The following is a 21754-nucleotide window of genomic DNA, read 5'->3' as shown; positions in this document are numbered from 1 at the left end:
AAACCACAGATTACAGACACACGCAGAGGGTGGATGACTTCTTTCACTGCTCAGGATGCTATTACTCTACTTTGTTTCTCATATTTTTACATTTATATGCACATATTGTGTTATATATTGTAGCATAATGCGCATCATTATCTCTATATTCTTATCATTTCTCTATGTCTACATACAGTATAAGACTGTAAAATGTCCCATCCCCCCTAAGGGCATCAACAAAATATTTCCTTTATGATATTTTTACATAGCAATCAGCAGCTGCTGCTATATGCTCTGAGTGTTGCACACAGTGACTTTAAAGGCAAAATATCAAAAATAAAATGTGAAGAAAGTACCTTCTGATTTATTTGTATGGCCAATTTTTCAAGTAAAGTACGAGTAAAGGCAGTGTTCTCTGGGTAACTATAGGTCGACAAACACAAACACATCTCCCAAATCTCAATAATTTGTTGTGCAGACCTGCACATTAAGCAAGTTGATGAGGGAGGTGGGTTTAAAATGGAGATGAAAGCAAACATAAACGTGCTGCATGCAAGCGTAACAGAAATGTATCCAAGTGACTCTTGGGTGTGCTCACCTACATGCAGCCCGGAGATGTGTAATTCCAGTTTATGCAAGCATATTTCATCAAATGACAAGCCAGCGGTGCTGTGAAAACAATGTAGTGTGTGTGTGTGTGTGTGTGTGTGTGATACTTACACTGTCAAAGCCTCTCTTTCCCAGCAAGCTTTGGCCCACGCGAGGCTGACTGGCCTGATTCCTGTTGATGGGTGTCGGGGGTCCTCTGGATGCCTTCAGTTTCAGAGGAGCTGAGATGGCTGCAGAGACACAACAACACTCCTCAGCAACCAATCAGACTGGGACAGGAGGACTGAGAGAAGTGTTGGCCACATGATGTGTTCTTACCTAAATCCTTCACTATGTTGGCCAGTGACTGTCGAGGCACCAACTTGCTCTTCAGAGGGGTTTTTGTGGCTTTGGGCAGCCTGATCATACCTGAGGAAACCAGTGGACATGGTGGTTTAGATTCATCCTCTTATTTTAATCTGCTAATTTACACAGCACATTCTAAGGAATCAAATACCAGAATAAGCGATACCAATGGAACACCCTAAACTTTAGTTTGTAATTAGTTTAAAAATAAGCTTTACAGAACTTACAGAATAAATAATTTACATATGGTGGTCACACACAATCTTGTCTAACCTAATGAATAAGATGCATTATTCAGTCTTGTGGATGTGTGTGTGTACATACACTCAGCCTTTACAGCGTTGGCATTGATGGAAGCGTAGGGCCGTCGTGCAGCGCGGCGAGGCTGCAGGATGTCCTCACACACCCGTCGAGCAATGCGGGTCAGCTTGGTGGTCTGCAGGATGAACGTCTGGCGGTTCTTGGCCAGCAGCTTGGCTCGACCCTCGTTGCGGGTGAACGGTGACATGCCCTGGACCTCCTGGCGTGTCATGTGACTGCGGGGGCCTGCCTCCTGGATGCAGAGGAAGGAGGGACACCATGATACATCGAGACATGTCACTCTGAGAGGTCAACTCTTGAACAGCTCATTTCATCAAAGCTGAACCATTGTGACAGTACGGTTGATTTATGCACTGCTTCTGACTGACATAAGAAATATGACTCCAGGTGAGATGAGACTGAGAGGAAGCAGACTTACAGAGCCAGCTCTAGCAGCACCCTCTAGTTGTGTGGGGGTCTTCAGGCCTCCATACTTCTTCCAGTAGATCCAGCAGGAGGCGCACAGTCTGCACTGCATGTTGGGAGGCCCCCAGGCATACCACTGAGGAGACTGAGCCGCTGGGTTGGTGGAAGGAGAGTAAGTGTTAGTAGAGGGCATTTTAACAGAGTCCTCAAGACTTTTAATAAGAGTCACTTGACAGAAATTTAAGAGCCAAGCAATATTTTCAATTTCTGACAGAAACTGTGCTTCCTTCACAGTGTGTACTTACTGTGGCAGCTCTCACAGCTGAGTCCTTTCTGAAAGCCTGCTGCCCCGTTCATACCGGGCTTGCTGCCTGGCACCATGATCTGGTTGGGGTTGGGTTTGGTGCTGGTGAAGGGAGGAGAGAGTGGAGAGAAAAGTGAGTTATTCTGACCGCAGATCTAACTCAAAGAGGGTACTTAGTGTAGCGGTTTACAGTAATACTCACTAGGTGGGGATGTACACCTGCTTCAGCTTACTGTCTGCCTCTGCTGCCTTTAGCCGTTTCTGAAAAATAGGTAACAGTAAAAATAGAGGTCAAACCCAAATCAAACAGCACTTTATAGTATTTAATGGCTTGCTGTTGACCTACCTGTTGGATGTAGCGGTCTGTAGTCTTCCACATGTAATAGAACTGGACCACACTGGCTAAAGACTTCCAGGGCAGCTGAGAGAGAGGAGAAAACAATCAATGTATGCAGGACAGTTCAGTTCCCCATTACACTTAAGTTTAAAACAAAAATTCAAATGTGTGTATTAACAGTGAACACCTGGAATAATATCACATCTCATTGAGCTTTCACATAAATACACTGCAAGTGACAGCAAAGAAGAGCTTACAAAGTCCTGGCGGATGTCATTGAAGTCTTTGCCATACTTCTCCAGAGCCTCTTCAAACAGCATGGCCTCTGAGGCGCTCCACTCCTCCATCTCATCACGGCAGAGCACCGGACCCCCCTGAGGAACCAGGGTGGACATGGCTTTGGCCAGGTCATAGTTGTTCTTCTGCAACGTGTCCATAGCGTGGAACTGAGAGCAGAGAGAGGAGGTGGTTCATTAGAGCTTCATCATTATAGACATCAGTCCTCCTTTGGGAGAAATTATATGTTATACATATACTATAATACCACCAGAGGCTCGTCATGTGATTTCAACCATCCATACTGCTAAACACAGCCAGGGGTCACAGCAGGCTAGTGGGTCTAACCTGTGTAATGGCAACAACAGAAGGCTTGCTGATCCAGCAGGGAGATGAGCAGACTGAATCAGATACCCCGTGGTGCTGGGGTTTACTCCAGCTGAATTAGAGTTGCTACAGGACCCTTACTGATGGACCTTGCTCCAGGACTTCCTGGGCAGGAAGTGAGGCAAAGGGACCGTGGGCTGTGCTAGCTAACTAGCTTGCTAATTTTATTAGCTTGTCTCATAAAATGTGTTAATTCCCAAAACCTTGCTTTGTATATTTACCAAGTGGTATCCTCCTTGGCTGAAAAATTAAACCAATATGAAAGTGCCAAAAACTGTATGTTCTTTAAATGGCCACTTGACACTGGCTCTGTAAGCCAGACAGTCACCATAGATCACATGTTTATATTTCATTATGGCCTAAATTTACAACCAATTAAGGGCAGGCTGCTTTAGGTGCATGTGGGTGCCAATAGTGTCCTCAGCCTCTCAGTCAGATCCAACCCTTGCTCCTCCACAGTGCCAGCCTCTCACCCAAGTTTAGTCACTTAGTCACTAGTCACTCCAAAAAGCCAACATGGGGACAGCTGTAGTGCTGAACTCACCAGTGGATGATGTCACAGTAGCTACGTCCATTACTATAGCAGTCTATAATATTCACACAGTACACTGTACTCCTGTGTACTAACAAGAAATGATACAATATAATTGCCATCAGAATCAATTAATATGAAATTAGAATTTAAAAACTTTACAAACAGTGAATAAGAAATGTGGCAATTTTATTGGTACACACACACACACACACACACACACACACACACACACACACACACAGTCAATTACACACACAGAGTCAATTATGTTCTCACCAGTGTGATGTCTCTGGAGGCTGCAGCCGCACTCATATGGAGGCTGGGCTGGCGGATGGAGCTGCTACAGTCCAGGGCCCGAGCAAAGGTCCCCACAGCTCTGTAAAAAATTTATTCAGGTTATTATTACTCATCTGTCTGTTCTACACGTGCTATAGGGAAATATTAGGACTGTTTAAGTGTTAAAAGTTCCTTAAATGAACACTAGATGGAGTATTTGGCTCATGGACCACTTTATAGGCAGCAGGCTGATTCCCTCCAAAACCAAAGTCACTATAGAATTCCTTAATAAAAAAACTGTGCTGCACCTCCAAATACGAGAGAGGTATCATCATCCCACTGCTAAATTACAGCGTCAAATGCATATTAGTATGAATTTTTGGCACACATTATACAGAATATGTATATACCCTAAACTGAAATGAAAACCTCCAATACCTCCAGGATAGACATCACTGACACACTGCTGACCTCAGTCTAATAACACTGTGCTGTCACAGTCCTCTCTGAAGCTGCTGCAAACAACAAATGTTACATGTATCAGCCACAAAAACCCGTATTTCCCCATGAGATTATCAAACTTGATGCCAATTCACACATTGCCTCTAGAAAAGCTGTCCTGTGGATGGCAGAGTCAGAAGTCGTCATGGCAACAGGAGGATGATGATGATGCAACTGAGTGACAGATGGGGAGCAGGGGAACGTTACCTTGCCACCACCAGGAACTGGTCGATCTGAGGGTCTCTGAGCTGGTTGTTGGGGTCCCACACCTTGGTCTCCAGCTTCTCCTGGATCCTGTTGTCTGATTCACCTGAGAGGAGGAGGAGGGAGAGGGGTCAACTCTTTACTGTTTCTGCTTAATTTCTATTTATTAGAATTCAGAATACATTTGTTTGCCTTGTATCTCCAACTTAAAGCGTGCTGCTCACCCTCAGCTAACTTGTCAGGGATCTCGGCCTGGTACTTAGAGCCCACTCGGATCTCGCCCTGGTCCGCAAGTAGGGTCTTCTGGACAGGGTCAAACACCAACGAGTAGAAGAAACAGTCCTGGATAGAACACAGAAAAAGAATACAGCTGCTTGACAAATGTGCCTTTTTCCAACATTTAATTCACTGTGTCTCTCTTTCTTAAACTAAAAACTGATAATCAATGGATGCAAAGTAAAGAGAGACGGTGTCTTACCTCTTTTTCCAGGTAGCCGGCCAGGACGTCTGTTTCATTGAGGAGGGTGACGTTACATTTCCCTCTGCAAAGACAGAGAGGAGCATTCACAGACCGGGATGTTCAGATTCTCTACAGCCCAATCATCATCATCATCACAGCCAATATGAACCAAGCAGTTTCAGACAGTACAACAACCATGTTATTGGTGCAGCCAGATGAAGAATAACAAAACACTGAATAATATAGTACTATTTACGAAAATGACACCATAAATTGCAACTTAAAAATGACTTTAAAGTTGACACAACACGTCTCTGACAGGTATCAACTTATGCCTTAAATAGTGAATTTGTTTCAGAGCTACCGTTTTGGATTAAACTTTAAGGTGTTGTTGTCATTTTGTCCAAGACATTGTTGATAGCAGTGGACTGATGTGAAATGAGCTACTCTTTACTACCTCACTGAACCATTCTATTTCACTTAAACTTCAGATTCACACAGCACAGCCCACAGCAGGCTAATTAAATGATGCCTCATGAACATGTCTTGTAATGGCTGGACATTATATGACAAACCTATGGACAGTTATGTTATGTGTGAGGACATGCCCACTGTATATCCAGTTAGGTAGGTCTACTATAGTATCACTTTATAATGCATTCATCACCAGCTTAACAGGATGGGCAACAGCTCTTTCTAACAGGGAAATAAAACGGGATGGCCTGTGCAGGGACAGAACATATCACTGCCTAAACAGCTGAGAATGGCTGCAGCAAGGGCCATTTCCTCAGCAGTTCAGTCCTAACTGTGTGTGGATTCAGAGTTAACTGCAGCTCTGTCAGTGACTGCTCTTAGTGAACACATACCGTATGTGAGTCGCAGGTAGAGATTCAAACTGTCGAGACAGGAAGAGTTCTCTGTGTTTTAGCTGGTGTTTCTGTTGTTCTGACAGCAATGGCTGCTTCGACTCCTCCTCAAATTCTCCTGCAACACAAACACATCAGCATCAGCACTGTTTTCCTAACTGACAGGACAAACATCATACATTGTCACCAACTGAAAGAGGACCAACAGAATTCCAACACATCCTGCTGGTTTAGAGGTCTAAAAGACTGATCTGGAACCTCTGGGTCAGGATACCCCCAGGAGGAGTAAAACGTGAATGACTTTTATTTTCTTTTTTAAATTCAGGAAGTGGGAAAAAAATCATAGTGGGAGTCTGTCCATTGACAGGAGGCTGAATGAAGGTATTAAGCAAACCCATGCCTTGATGAATACCAGGAAGCAACCTCTGTGGCTGAACACATGTAGCCAGTGCAGAAGTGCCAGAAACTGCAGTTACTCTAATGGCCACTTGAGGCTGGCTCAATTCCCATAGACTTCCATATAAAAATGCTCAAATCTACAGCAGAAAGAAACATGTTTACAGCCTGGTACAAAAAAACAGTTTTGGTCTCTTTAGCTAATTTCCACATTAATGACAACTGTACAGGGGGTGCATGTTTTTATACCTCCCCTGTTTAAATGTTATTAATGCTTAGAGTTATGCATAATTAAAAGCATGGCCAGTTTGCACACCTCTTGTTGACAAGTCACTGCAACAGCAACAACACTGGTTGAGTAATATAACCATGGCGTAACCCCATAGTGACATAATGTGTGTTTGTCTATGTCATCATGGCAAAATGTGGTCCTTGTGACACCAACTGCAGTAGGAACTGCTACACAGGCCTTTTTAAGTATTTTTGCTGGGTTTCTGTCAACAGGTTCTGAAACTTAACAGGTGTGTAGTTGAGATCAAAAAGAAGGTCAAGTTCGAAGATGAGTGTGGTCGTAGCAAGGGGGCAGGAAGTACAGGGGTAGGACATGGGTAAGGGGCCACTGGCCCTCCATGTTTTGCCCCGAGCAAACATCATCTTGAGTTGTAGATTGCTGTAATTGAGCTGGAGTGGTCCCATTGCAAGACTCAGTACCTTTACATGCACAGTTAAGACAAGTGACAGATATTGCTCAACTAGGCCATTTAATTGAACCACTGTCCTTGTCCCAGTATACAAGCACAGGAAAGGAATGACCGTCTGTGCTACAATAGGTGGTGATATGCTCCCTTTCAGCTTGTTAGTATTGGACCTTTTTCTGGTTGACCAATTACGTCACAGACCAAACAATCAACAAACAAGTTAGCTACGATTAGCTAGCAGCAAACTGGTACCATGGTGGACAACTTAACAGCTCTGTACATTTCGTACACGCTCTCCGCTCTTCTTTTAAATGCACAGCTCTGGATGTATTTTTCTTCATGTTGTTACGAGCTTCTTTTGTTACACATTTAATGCTATTCGACTTCCAGGTCAAAGCCTAGGGGCAGAGATTGTGAGGCATGCGCAGAGCGCCTCTGCCAGTTTGGGTCCGATTGACATACATGCAGGTGGCAAGAAATTCGCTTTGGTACAATTTCAGTCGGGCTAACATGTTTATAGGTATTTAAAAATTCCAGTTTTAGTCAGATTGACACAATAAATCATTTTTCTCTAGTTTCATGTTAACGTACTGATTGTCTGTAGTTGCAATGTTTCTTTAGTTCTCCTTTTGTTCTTGCCCAATCCATCTCTTTCTCCCTCTCTTATTTTCTGCTTCACATAGTGATGATGACGCCATGTCATAACTTTATCTACCAGTGTATTGATGGGTTTATTTCACCAGGTCTAACAGTTTACCATAAAATGTTGTCAATTGTGAGTTTGCCTTTACCAGGTGTTGTACCAGACATAAAGAGCTCTGTTTGACAATAAGGCAAGGTGCTGCATTAGTAGGGGTGTATTGCTTTGGTTGCAGATGAGGTCAAGAAAATATGATCCATGAAGTCCAGTTCAAGTAACAGATCTATGATTTTGAAGGCTTCTCAGATTCTAAAACTACTGAGACTGGATTTTACAACTCTGGAAAGTAATTATAGTGACAAACATTTTATCCTCCGTGTCAACAATTGCAAGTTGGGGTTGCGCGGATATGGCAATATATTGCATAAGATGACATACCTTTGTCTAGCCTTTAAAGATTCATTTTGACATGCTGAGCAGTACTGCTTTCTGTTTTGAACACGACCTCATGCCTCAGGCCACTACACTTCCAGACGTACCTTTATGTAATGACCTGTCAGCGTTTTTGTCCTCTGAGTTAATTTCTTACTTTGCTGTTATTACATCTGCTTCCTATTGCAGCAGTTAATATGTTGTTAATCCTCCGTAAAGCACTTTATAAGAGTTCAAAGGTCATCAAATTATCCAGTTGGCGAAAACTGGCTGAGTGCTCAGTGGTGTGATTTCATATACTTTGACTTCTATAACGAATGTAAGAATGTAAACTGTGTACTTGATCTTTTTCATCTACTACACTGCACAGACCTGCAGACATGTTTATTAATGGTCTTACTGTAAAACAATGCAAGTGTTGCACATGACCAAACCCATGTGACACCCATGTTTCCAGCCAGTAAGATACATGAAAAAATGAAGCCATAAGCAGCCGTGTGTGTGTGCATGTGTCTGAGTGTGTGTGTGTTCGGCCACTAGATTGCGCATTCCTAATTTCAGGCGGGTGAGTAATTTGTTGCTGGAGTTGCAAACTGGAGGGGAGGGACTATATCGCTCCATCTCCGTGGACTCCGCCCCTGCACTCAGCCACAGGAAACCCTGTCAGTGAGGGCACAGGAGAGAGAGAGAGAGAGAGAGAGAGAGAGAGAGAGAGAGAGAGAGAGAGACACACACACACACACACTGAGAGAGATAGTGAGCCAGAGGGACGGTACCTTAAGCCACACCCCTTTTCTGTTAACCTCTCAACCCCCCCTCCCCCTCCTCCCCCTGTCCGGCTAGTCCCTGCCAGACAAAGTAGGAAACCCTGTGTACCAAACCTGAGGCGCCCATCCCCCCCCCCAACATGTATCCCCAACTCACTCCACCACACACACACACACACACACACACACACACAAGAAAAAGAAACCACACACATACACACACAGAAGGAGCGACAGGCACTTAAAGCGCACACAGCATAACAGTAACACACTCCTGCAGACAAACACACGTATGCAGACACACACATTTTCTTTGCTCTGACAAAGACAAGGCAAGTCAGAATTAACCCGTTGCATGCTGTGGCCCTCGGGGACAGATCAAGGGCCTTTTGTTCTGCACAAAGAATTGATGTGTGTGTGAGTGTGAGTGTGTGTGTGTGTGTGTGTGTGTGTGTGTGTGAGAGAGAGAGAGAGAGAGGAGGAAGAGGAGGGGAGTAGTGATGAAAAAAGTGAGGCAGATAAAGAAAGGTTTAGTACCAATGAGCAGAAGCAGCAGAGAGAGGGAGCTGGTACACTTCTTCATCACTGCTACAGGATCATAACAGGCTGAATCAAGCCAGACCTGAACAGACACACTCACATACATCACCTTGAGTATATGACAGGGCTGGAAAGACTTTTAAACTATACTATATCAACAACACTACATTTTGCAAAGCAGACTTTTTTTTCCCACTCAAAACAAGTCAGGCTTTTCCAGAACGAGAGTTTTACGTCTTAGTACTGATGGGTGAAATGAAACCTTTGGAAAACGACCCAGACAAGGTTGGGGCGGTGTAAGAGTGTACTGAAGACTCCAACTCTTTGTTGGCTTTCATGATCTCTGTGATCACTCACTCATTTACCTTTATGAATGTTTACTTTGTCAGAAAACTTTGTGATCATAAAATTAGAGATGCACCAATTGCAGTTTTCTTGGTTGATTCCAATTTCCCATATTTTAAAATTGCTGAGCTGCATTTTTTTTCTTTCTAAGAAAGAAAATTAACAGCATACACAAAGTTTTGTAACTTTCCATTATTTTTTAAAAGATGATTTATGCTTTTTTGTCTTTACTCAAAAGGTCAGATTAAGTATGAGGGGAGAGAGAGGGCATGGCATGCAGCAAAGGGCAAGGACATTGCCTTTGTACATGGGACACCTGCTCTACCCACTAACTGGGGATTTATAGTTGTGCGCAGACCCTACACACACAGTCTACGCATATCGCCTATGTCATTGTGAGCATTTTTACTTATGCGTTTGTGTGTCTATGTCACTCTGCAGTTATACCTGCAAAACACCAGTCAGCAGCGGAGGTGTCTGAAGTGCTGTAAAGTTTAGTTGATTCAAAACACACATTAAAAATGGCTTAATAGAGACAATTTCAAACACAAGTACACACGTTACTAGCACCAGCTCCACTGAGGGAAATGGTTTCAGCTCACAGAAACAGACAGGAGGTCTGCGTCACCAAGACGCATAGTTACATTTCTGGGGTGGTGCATGTCAGGCTACAGTGTAGGTTATGGCGTAGGCTCTACACTGACATGGAGCCTACGCCATAGCTACAGCGTCGATTCAATGTTAATTTATTATGCTGATCTGTTCTGTACGACATCTATTGCACGTCCGTCCGTCCTGGAAGAGGGATCCCTCCTCAGTTGCTCTTCCTGAGGTTTCTACTGTTTTTTTCCCCGTTAAAGGGTTTTTTGTGGGGAGTTTTTCCTTATCTGCTGTGAGGGTCCAAAGGACAGAGGGATATTGTATGCTGTAAAGCCCTCTGAGGCAAATTGTGATTTGTGATTTTGGGCTTTATAAATAAAATTGATTGATTTGATTGAATGCAGAAGTATAAATCCCCTGTAAGCTACTGGGTACCCTTCAAACTTTGTGCTAATGGGGATTTCACTTGTATTTTCATAATAAAGCATTCTCATCCTCACTCAAACAAATCTGAGCTTAGCTAAATAAAATCCAACTGAAAATAAATTGCAGTATATCCACTCTATCTATCATGTTTCAGCTTCCCCAAAGACAACAGGTGCAACAGATCTGCATGCTCAAATGAGTTATTTACATATCGGAGAAGAAGAATCAGAGAAAATATTGTTCTTTACTGTGTATAGGCTTAGCATATAGGGTAAACCATTTATTATCTATCTAAAACAATATGTTTATCTATTTATTTGTACAAAACTGTATGAATCAATATCTCTTTTCAAGAATGTGAAGGTGTGTGTACAATAGGCTATTTGTTAACTCCTCTGTCTCCTCTCCTGCTTTCCCCAACGTGTGTGCCCGGAGCAATAAGAGAGGAGGACTATGGCAAGCCGTTTTAACATTTAAAGTCTGACTATCCGGAATTACCATTATAGATATCTATAACGTCATTTTGACTAGTAGTAATGTCATTGTGACTAGTATGAATTTTAATTTAAGATATCTGTAACGTCATTCTGACTAGTCAAAACTGAATGACGGATATCTGTTATGTCATTTTGACTTGTTAAAACTGAATTACAGATATCTATAACGTCATTCTGACTAGTCAAAACTGAATTACAGATATCTGTAACGTCATTTTGACTAGTCAAAACTGAATTACAGATATCTATAACGTCATTCAGACTAGTCAAAACTACAGTTACAGATATCTGTAATTCAGTTTTGACTAGTAAGATTCAAACTATTTTTGCCATTGATGTGCATGGGGTTTGCCATTATAGATATCTACAATTACATTATGACTATCTATAATTCCAGTTTGAGATATCTACAGATATCTACGTCATTTTGACTGGTCATAATTCAGTTGTCGATATATACAACGTCATTTTGACTAGTCATAATTCAGTTGCAGATATCTATAACTTCATTTTGACTAGTCATAATTCAGTTGTGGATATCTATAACATCATTTTGACTAGTCATAATTCAGTTGTGGATATCTATAACGTCATTTTGACTAGTCATAATTCAGTTGCGGATATCTATAACGTCATTTTGACTAGTCATAATTCGAATTCAAGATATCTACAACGTCATTCTGATTATCTGAAACTTAGTTCAAGATATCTAGAAAGGACCATGTTGATATCTTCAACTGATGATAATTAAAGATATCTTGAACTTGAATTATGACTAGTCAAAATTAAATTGTAGATATCTCAAACTGGAATTACAGATATCCACAATTCAGTTGCAGATATCCACAATAACAGTTGCAGATATCCGCAACTCCATTGGAGATATCTATAATGACAAACCCCATACACATGAAAGGCAAAAATAGTTTGAATCTTACTAGTCAAAACTGAATTACAGATATCTGTAACTGTAGTTTTGACTACTCAGAATGACGTCATAGATATCTGTAATTCAGTTTTGACTAGGCAAAATTATGTTGCAGATATCAGTAATGAATATCCAGTCTAGCGATTAAATGTTAAAACGGCTTGCCATAGGAGGACCCTATGCTGCTTGCAGAAGAGGAGGTCTCTCAGATTACTCAGAGCAGCATGCATGGGAATGACATACCCACCTTTCCCCTGATGCTCTAAATAAGTTGCTACATTTTTTTACTAGTCGCTTTTTAGAAATTAAGTCGCCAAAAGGGTCTGAAAGTCGCTAACCAAGGCAACATGGTAATGCACTGGTATTAACGACCTAAGAATTAAAAACAGGCTGCAGCAGCTGTGACATTATTCCGGTGCCATCTGTGCCACTGAGCATGCAACGTGCGCCATCTTGCCCATATCTGTGTAGATCTGATTGGCACAGGACTGTCTCTATGTAAAAATAACTGGCCGGTCACTGGCCATGGCCGATATGGATTCCAGTAGGGCTGCACGATTAATCATAATAAAATCGTGATCTTGATTCATATGCATATGCGATCTACTTTTTCAATGGCGGCGATTCTGCCGGCCCCGCCCGTGCCGGGAGTCGGGACATCATCTGCATAAAAACAAGCACTCCCAACAATGCAGCGTTATACCACATGATGCAGAGGGACAGCCGGCCAGCAGTTTGGAAAGCAGTGAGACAGGGGGGAAACACACTGCTAACTGTAGCCTCAGTTTGTACCTCATACAGATCTGCTGGTAAAGTTAACTTGGCGTTAGCAAGCGTGCCGACGATAACATTAACATGACAAACAGCAGGGCTACGGCAAGTTAACGTACTGACACTCCTCAGACAGACACACACACACACTCACATACCGAACAGCCTCTCAGTCCTTAGCCGCTAAAGTTAGCTCATGTACAACGCAGTTACCACACAAAAACTTTTACAAATGGTCATAATGTGCTTCTAGTGACTGTCAAATTGCCAGCGAAAGATGTTTACACTGTGGACACGGAGAACAGCTGCCTGCTCTCATGGGACAAACATCCTCTGAGAAGAAAGATGGATCACTCTGCTCTGCCGCCAGGAACAAACTGGGAGGCAAAGATCCTCTCTGAGGAAGAGGGTTTACCAAAATGTTTTTTTTTTCTTTTAATAAATTAAACACACATTAAAGAACATAAAAGCCCTATAGAGAATTAATACATATAATACAATACAATAAACATTGTCAAATTAAATGAAGGAAGATGATTTTTTAAAGCCAAATAAGATATTGGGGATTTATGTAAAAATATACAGAGACATATAAATAATTACATAATTAAAGATATGCAGGCTATGTTAGGTGAATACTCCTGTCAAATGCATGGTGTTGAAACGTTTAATTTTGACTTAATTCCAGGCCTGGAATACCTACCTCAGAAAAATGTTGTTCAACATTGATATTATTGTTAAAATTGTTCAAAAGCTGTAAGAGAAGACAAGAGACTAAAGCTAAAACAGGAGTGTTCCCTCTCCGCTGCCCAGAGTTTATGTGCATTGTGTCTCTTGTATCAGGCACAATCATAAGTTTTGTTATTTAATGATTTTTTTTAATTATTTATTTATAATTTTTGTTACTTTTCCTTTTGTATCAGGAAATAAGCACAATATATCTTTATGTTGAAAAAAATCGTGAGAGAATCGTGATCTCAATTATAAGCCAAAAAATTGTGATTCTCATTTTTTCCAGAATCGTGCAGCCCTAGATTCCAGTCTCTAGCCGATCAATTGGTGTATTTCTATATAATATTAAGTCTTTATTAACTTGCATGCAGCAAAACTATTTGCCTGGTTTAGCTTTTATGACCCATGATCAAAAGCACTATTACAAACTTTATTACAAGCCACAAAATTATCACTATCCACTTGCAAAACACTGGTAGAAATGTTTCACTCACCAGCCAAAAACTACACTGGTGATCTGTTGAGTGACTGGTCAAATGTTATAAATGTAGCCATTTGGCTGGTGGACAAAAAAAATTTAATTTGCACCCTGCATAATTAGTTACACTTTCATACATTTTTCTCTCTCCACAGGTGTGAATGGGAAAGAGGGGGACAACATTTTAGCTCGACTATACAGAAAACTATGAAGGCCAGCAGGTGTCGTCACATATGAATTCAAGTATGATGAGCCGAAGCAAATTGTCTTCTAGGAGTGTAAGTCACTAGTTTCATCACAATATTATATCCATTCTTTGTACAACAATATGATATTTACCCATTTCACAAAGTCTGTAATGATACGATTTCAATTTGATTCAATTCAGGGTCCATCCTGCAACCAATGTGAGATCATAAGATCATTTGACACGCATGTATAATGCAAATAATTGTGACCTGTTAAGTGCAGTGAAGTTTAAATTGACTCCACTAACACATATAAAACAGGAAATGGGATAAATCAACCTTCAGGTCTTTCTGCCAAAAAAAAAAACCCTTTCTGGAAGAAATGTTTTCTTTTTAATCCAAACCATAACCTTTTTTTCTAAAACTTCCAAGACTATCTGGCTTAAAGCCCTGAAGGCAAAATTCTCCCAACAGCCATAAAACAAGATAATTTAACAAAAGTATAAAATTTAAATCAATAATAACTGTCAAGGTTCACAGACAAAACAATTGTTTTTTGCTAGCCATCCAAGTTTAAGCACTTTTACATTGCATCATTTAGCCTAGCAGCTAGTGGAGTTTTCCTCAATTTATAGCTTAACTAATTTTATGTATTATTTATACTTTTCTTACTCAGTGTTGGTTTAAGTCACTGCATCTCCTGACAGAACTTGGCAATTGAATTTTAGTCTGCATGCACTTTTTTTTTTAGCCCAACATTGTTAAAACTGAGCAGCTGATGTTGATGCCAGACAGGAACAGATAGAGATGCCCGGCCAGGCAGGTATGTCGTGTTTCCTGGATGCTTTATCTCATAAGAGTATTGTTTACTCACGGCATGTGCTTTGTCTGTTGACCTGTATTTTCTCAGAAATCCAAAATAATCCCACTCTGCTGCTTTACTCCTGAGTAAATAACATTATCCTTACTTACTTTCTCTTGGCTGCTTGCCATTTAATGCCTGCTGCTGTTCGACAGTGACAAAGAATTTCAAAATAAAGGTGTACCCTAAAGACGATGATATGAATGATATTGGATTGTTGACCATTGAATCTTTACAACCCTTTGGTCTACCCTGCGGTTGGTTGCTTAGTTACAGAAATTACTACAGAGATGGCAAATAGTAAGAACAGAGATTTCTTTGTTTGGACTGATCATGAGTTGAACTGTTGGTGGTCAGGGTGGAGGAAAATAGATTGGGAGTCATTAAAATGCAAATACAGCATCATATCAGAGCAGTACAGGGAGCATTATCAATCGTCAGAGGAAACCATGGCAATGTAAAAGAAGTACCTACACAATAGGTGTTCAAAATCAAAAATGGTATGTAGACCTAGCTATAATGTTTTGGCTTGATACATCGTGACTGATCAGACCCAATCAGGAGGCGAACATGGGTTTCTGCATTATCGTTTTCAAGAGTCTTTGTTTCTGCCCGTCCAAACTAAAATGAACTAGGGAATTTTCAAACTATAACGGGATCAGCAGCAATTTTTAAGAGGTCTCCCTTATTGGGGTTCCAAAACATCGGCGTAGTGTGGACTCTAGGCGTAAACGCAGCAATAGTTATGTAGTTTAATATAAAAACATAAGTATGGAGGTAGCCTTAGGGCCTGTGTTCACTTATCGTTTTTTTTCTTCTGTTAGCTACCTGAATTATGATAGTGTCTAGATATTGTCATAGAAACAAAACCCAGGTACAGCACATCATTTAAAAAAAGCACCGCCAAGTTGCTATTATAACCACCTGTCTCTGACTGTGGGGAAATGGTTGGAATGGGGCATTTGCTAGCCTGTCATTGGAGACTTCATTTTCTGTTGTTGAGAATAGCTGCATTAAAATAAAGACAAACGCCACCATAAATGTCTGCTGAGTTCATTTAGTGATGCTGTGGTTCACCGCTGTCACTGCATCACCTATAAAGTCTAATTAGGCAAAGCCATGTTTGGAAGGTAGACGGCTTGGCCTCTTTAAAATAATAAAAACCTTTAAAGAGCTGCCAGCAGACACAACACATGATGACTCTGCCATCCTTGTATTTAGACACATCCCAGACTTGTCCACACATGACCACTGAACAAACACTTAGCATCTGTGTGTGCTGCTGAGCACAATCAAAAAAGCAGCATTAATGCATCCATTTTGAGGTTTAGTGTGTGTGTGTGTGTGTGTGTGTGTGTGTGTGTGTGTGTGTGTGTGTGTGTGTGTGTGTGTGTGTGCGCGGATGTCTTTGTCTGGAGCACTGCAGCCCAGGAGGAGGGAGGGGGCAGCTGGTGTTGGTGTCGGGGTGGGGGTAATGAGTGAATGTGATCAGGCTTCAGTAGTCTGCATGCCATTAGCACCACCCCACAACCTCCACCCTCCCACCTCCTTCGCTCTCTGATCACACACAAGACAGAGACTGGGCTCACAGGCTGGCTCAGGGTGGGGTGGAGGGGGGCGGGGCGGGGCAGGCACCACGTACTGAGACGATACTACTGGAAATTACAGATAGAGATTATTATTATTATGTCTCACCAAAGAAATAACTCCAGTGGGGTGTGGGATCATTTTACTGCCACACAATTTGATTCAGGAGTGTGTGCCTGTAAAACCTGAGGTGAAACCTGCCTCCCCACAAATCGTTGAAATGAGCTGAGAAGAATATATGAGATGTTGAAGTAACAGCTGGAGACTGCTGACTTTAACCACCTTACTTTTCACAAGCTTCATAATCCAAATAGTGAAGGCCCCAATTCTAAACTACTAAGACAATACGGTTCGATTACTGATACAATATGAATGAAGGTTAAACTGGAAATAGAGGTGATGTGGTCTGCTTAAGAAAGGACATGTTGTATGTTTTTAATCCCACTCATGGTTGCACAGTGGTGTTACAGAGTGGAGGGTCATCTCTCAGAAAATATATTTGGCAGAGGACCAGTCTGGCTCACAGGATGTAGACTGTGGGTATAAAGCCTGTCACTGGCTGTCTACTTCAGACGACCAGTTTAAAACCACCGTTGCCATGTGAAACTAGTGGTGCATAGCTGGACCTAACTCCACACTTGACATAACAACAATGACAACGCTAGCGACCTACAGGGTAAAACATCTTTTAATGTGTTAGAGTTTTCTTTTTATGGAGATCAAGTTATTTTAATGCCATTTGCATTAAGTTGAACCTTCTGAACTTACCCCGGTCTCACTGCTGAACACCTTTTAAGTCTCTGAGTAGTGGTGCACAGCACCAGCATGTTTTTCCAAGTTTCAGTTAACAGTGTCATGTCTGCAGTGTTTTGAGTCTGTAACTGAATCTGTGATAAATCTTTTTTTTTTTTAAAGGCTTTGTCATCCCAACAAGATTACAAACCTTAAATACACACACTGAATACATGTAGTTGTTGTTTGTTGTCATATGAAAGTTAAAATGTAATAGAACAGAGATTCTGAAAATGTGTGTATAACATGAATAAAACAGAATGCAGTGATTTGATCTGCAAATCCTTTTTGACCTATATTCAATTGAATACAGTACATACACCCAAATAGCACTAATTAAAATTATGTGTCTGATACGAACGCTGGGACAATGTTATGGGATCTTGTTGGGGGCAATTAAGTGTTATATGAGGGAGTGCATCTTTAAACTAACAGAGCAGTCCATTCTAGTCTTAATTACATTGGCAAAAATTAGGAGAAAATGTTCTTCAATGACATGTTGACATTTGTGACTACTGTATATCTCCATACAAAATTATTGATGAAAAAAAAAGGGTCACAAAAATTTGATTAAAAAAATATATATATATGTATAAACGAAACAATTGAGATTAAGGGAGTGCACACCAACTGAGGGAAAACTATTTTATTCAGACATTGGAAGTTTGTCTGCAACAGTTTAATTGCTTGAAAAGTTGTTTGGTGTAAGGCCAACATTTATCTAAAAATAGCTTACAAAACGATCACTGTAACATAAAGCTGTGTAATCACACAGAGCAAAGTTAGCCCGGGCAGCATGTCTGTGTGGATTTAGGATCTAACACTCGTTACAATCACTTTAAAGTGGCCTTTTTTAATACGTATTGATTTTTATAAAAGATATTATGACCACAATTTAGTACCTAATATTTTTGTATAGCACTAATAAACAGCAGTCCCATTAACTCTTCCTTTTCCAGACCAGCATTCAGATCAGAGCCTTACACAAAAGTGATGGTCTCACTTTAACCCCAGAAGCAGGCCTTGCTGCAATTTACCACATAAAAGCTGAAGAGGTGCTTTGAGGCTTTTATGTGAAACACAATAGGGAACGGGCTCATTAAAGGCAGCGAGCCATATCATACCTGCTCTCACACTGTAGAAAACAAGAGGGGAGCTAAGGGGAGCTTTTGGGATCCGTGGCTGCTACTTACTTGCATTGCTGTCAGCCAGGGTGTTGAGGTTTCCTGAGATGTCTCGCCTCCTGAACAGACACACCACCTTCGCCTCCACATTCCCATTGGCTGTCTGTAAGTGGAGAGTCACAGGTTACAGGCTTGCTTCATAATAAAGCACGGGTATAACTACCTCTGTTAGAGCTCCTGTCAGAGGTCTGTAGCTACTGTACCACTCATTGCTCCATGCCTTCAGCCATGTCACATGGTTTGTTTCACTTCTTACACTAAGGGTTAATCAGAGACACCATGTAGGGCTCAGTATAATTTCCATTTGATTCAGATCTTTTATGATTTCGGTTTTGCGTTTCAGTTCTGTTTTCCTCAGATTGTGTTCTCTGCATATTATTTGAGTGAGGCAAAAATACAATGTAGGTAAAACCCACTTTAATCATCATCAGCTGTGGGCCCATCATATCTTTTTTAAAGATATTTTTTGGGGCATTTTTAGCCTTTAACTGATAGGACAGACAAGTGTGAAAGGGGGAGAGAGAGAGAGAGGGAGTGACATGCAGCAAAGGGCCACGTGCTGGAGTCGAACTGTGGCAACAGCCAGGTACATGGGGCGCCTGCTCTACCACTAAGCCACCAACGCCCCGGCCCATCATATCTACACCAGCCACTCACAATCAACAAGTCCTACAGGTAGCAAAGTCTGTGCTCTCATGTGCTCTGTGCAAAGCTGGAATCAAATTAGTTGTACTTAAATGGTAATGTTGCATTCACACTATGCAGTCCCTCCAGGATTTTGTGGGCTGTTCTTAGGATTGTTGCCAACAGCTGTCCTAAAAAACTGCGATGCATGTTGCGATGTTTATAGGAGGGGGTTTTTTTGCAAAGAAATGAGAGAAAAGGAGAAAATTGCAAAAATAGGTGTGATGCTGTCTCCGATTCGGAGCTTATTATTATGTGCATTCACTTTTTACTACAGTATTAGACTATGTGTGATGGTGGTGGGGCAGTGATAGCTGATCACCTCCGATCAGCTCTCAATGCCTTATTATGTAGCAGTGAAGGACCATCCCCATGAGAGGCTCTCCTCCTACATCCTCTACTCATTCAGAGTTAACACAGCGTAAGGTGATCTCATCACTACGCGTCATATTTTGCTGCTTGGGCCGAAGCCTCTGTGGTTGACATCCAACACTGTGCTGTTAATCTCACACCGCCACAGGATCGGCTGGACTTAGTTGTTTCACCTTTTAACAACCGTCTTTAAAAACATTAAAGTAACTTCAAATTGAAGCAGACTAGGGCTGGGCAATGTCAATACTATATTGAATTTGTCATATGAAACTGGATACTATCTAGGAGTTTAGATATGGTAATATGGTAGATGTTGTCTTCTCCTGGTTTTCAAGGATGCATCACAGTGAAGTAATGCCACTTTCTGAACTTACCAAACTGTCCTAACTATTATAGTATTTGTCTTTACCCACTTAGTCACTATGTCCAGATTACCAATGATTATTAATCAAAAATCTCATTGTGTAAATATTTTGTGAACTTACCAATAGTCAATCCTACAATACATTACTGGGTGTTCAGTTGGTGATTGTCAAACTAACCTTAGCCTGCTGTTAGAGTGTTTGCTCTCTTCTCCTTGTGTGATGACATTTTCCTCACTCAGATCAGCTTAGTAAGTTGATGACAGTGTATGTGGCCTTTGTTGTGTGATGTAGCCCCTCTGCTCTTTTCTCTGAAGCTTTATGATGTTTTTTGGAATCAATTCCTCCACAGTTCATATCATGGCACGACAATTTCAAACCACATGAAGCTGTAAACTGGTTTTATGATAAAGGCTACGATATGACACCCCCCTTTGGTAGTAGCACTTTGGGTTTGATAGATGATGAGGGGTTTCCTTCTCCCTGGATTGACTGTGATCATAAGAGGAGAGAGAGCATCAGCAGCACACACACAGTGCTCCCCTGCACATTCTAGCCTGGAGCTGGAGAGCTGGCCACTCTCTCTCCCTCTCCCTCTCTCTCTCCCTCTCTCTCACTATCCATTCATTGTGCTCAGCAGCCATTAGCACTCAGGACGATGCAGTCCTCCTGGTGCTCAGCACAAGCCCTTCAATGTAAGAGCGTTACATAAATGAGCTTAATCCTTTGACTGGGAAACGAGCCTGTGTCATATGCTGCTGCTGTTATATAAGTGGCTCCTGTACCAGTGTCCTGTGATTACAGTAACCAAGGTTTACCATGAGCAGTGCCCAGGAAAGACCAGGGGAAATGTGTGTTAGCGTGTTTAGAGTATGTTAACAGGGACAATATTAAAGAGTCCTAATACGATTTTAACACACCAGCCAGTCGATCTGAGTGTTCTGTGTCTATGGTATACGAGCTATAAAAGTACTGGCTCAAAATACCGCACACATATATATGGTGGTGCACATAAAATTTCAGCTGTGCAAGTAATATTCAGCTCTACAGGCACCAGTGCACGTAACTTGGTACAGAGAATATGTTGTGCAAGGCTGTCAACTCTCAGGCACTAACCATGAGAATCACACAATCAACATTTTTCACACACTCTCATGCTACGCAGCCATTTTCTCTCTAACTGAAAAACAAGTTTATAACCGATAACATCGCAGGGTGAATACAGCACACTGAAAGTGCACAGAGAGACAAGACAGAGCAGCACAGCAAAACAGCAGCACAGTGTACGGGCCTGATGCACCAGGCCAACTGCCCACCATCAGTATATGGTCTGATTGGCAGTTCAGCTCAGCGGAAAAGAAGAGAAACGTAAGTGAGGAAAGCAAACAAACAACTTTAAGTCAAGAGGGCTTGAGATCAAAACAAACTTGTTACGATTACTATTTTTGGAGCGTTTTTGGGCACAGACGGAGCAGCAGGAAGTCAGACGCAGTGAAAATTAAACTTAACCATTGTTTGCGCTAGGTCTAAAAGTTTCTCTGCAGCAGCTGAGGTTCTAAAAGTTCCTCCGCACAGGCGATGTGCGGCGACTCAACAGTTGGCCTTCGTCGGCACTAGTTTTTTGTTATTGGTTTGATGTGTCTGGGCCTTAAAGCCCGATCGAGC

At 41.6% G+C, this 21754-nt stretch overlaps 1 protein-coding gene across 1 annotated transcript in view; it reads right to left on the bottom strand.

Moving 5' to 3' along the window:
- The window catches only part of mta2 (metastasis associated 1 family, member 2), a 39171-nt gene that overhangs the window by 1865 nt on the left and 15552 nt on the right, over positions 1-21754 (bottom strand). The window contains exons 3-16 of the mRNA XM_049568118.1: positions 18681-18774; positions 5809-5926; positions 4961-5024; positions 4707-4824; positions 4486-4588; positions 3778-3877; positions 2561-2749; positions 2313-2387; positions 2169-2227; positions 1968-2068; positions 1676-1815; positions 1261-1489; positions 910-999; positions 703-821 (exon numbers count right to left, since the gene is read on the bottom strand). Of these exons, the coding sequence (XP_049424075.1) occupies positions 703-821; positions 910-999; positions 1261-1489; positions 1676-1815; positions 1968-2068; positions 2169-2227; positions 2313-2387; positions 2561-2749; positions 3778-3877; positions 4486-4588; positions 4707-4824; positions 4961-5024; positions 5809-5926; positions 18681-18774 (1599 nt within the window). The remainder of the gene's footprint in view (positions 1-702; positions 822-909; positions 1000-1260; positions 1490-1675; positions 1816-1967; positions 2069-2168; positions 2228-2312; positions 2388-2560; positions 2750-3777; positions 3878-4485; positions 4589-4706; positions 4825-4960; positions 5025-5808; positions 5927-18680; positions 18775-21754) is intronic.

Source organism: Epinephelus fuscoguttatus, linkage group LG23 (genome assembly GCF_011397635.1).
Source record: "Epinephelus fuscoguttatus linkage group LG23, E.fuscoguttatus.final_Chr_v1".
NCBI lineage: Eukaryota > Metazoa > Chordata > Actinopteri > Perciformes > Serranidae > Epinephelus > Epinephelus fuscoguttatus.
This window is presented reverse-complemented; position numbering and strand designations above follow the sequence as displayed.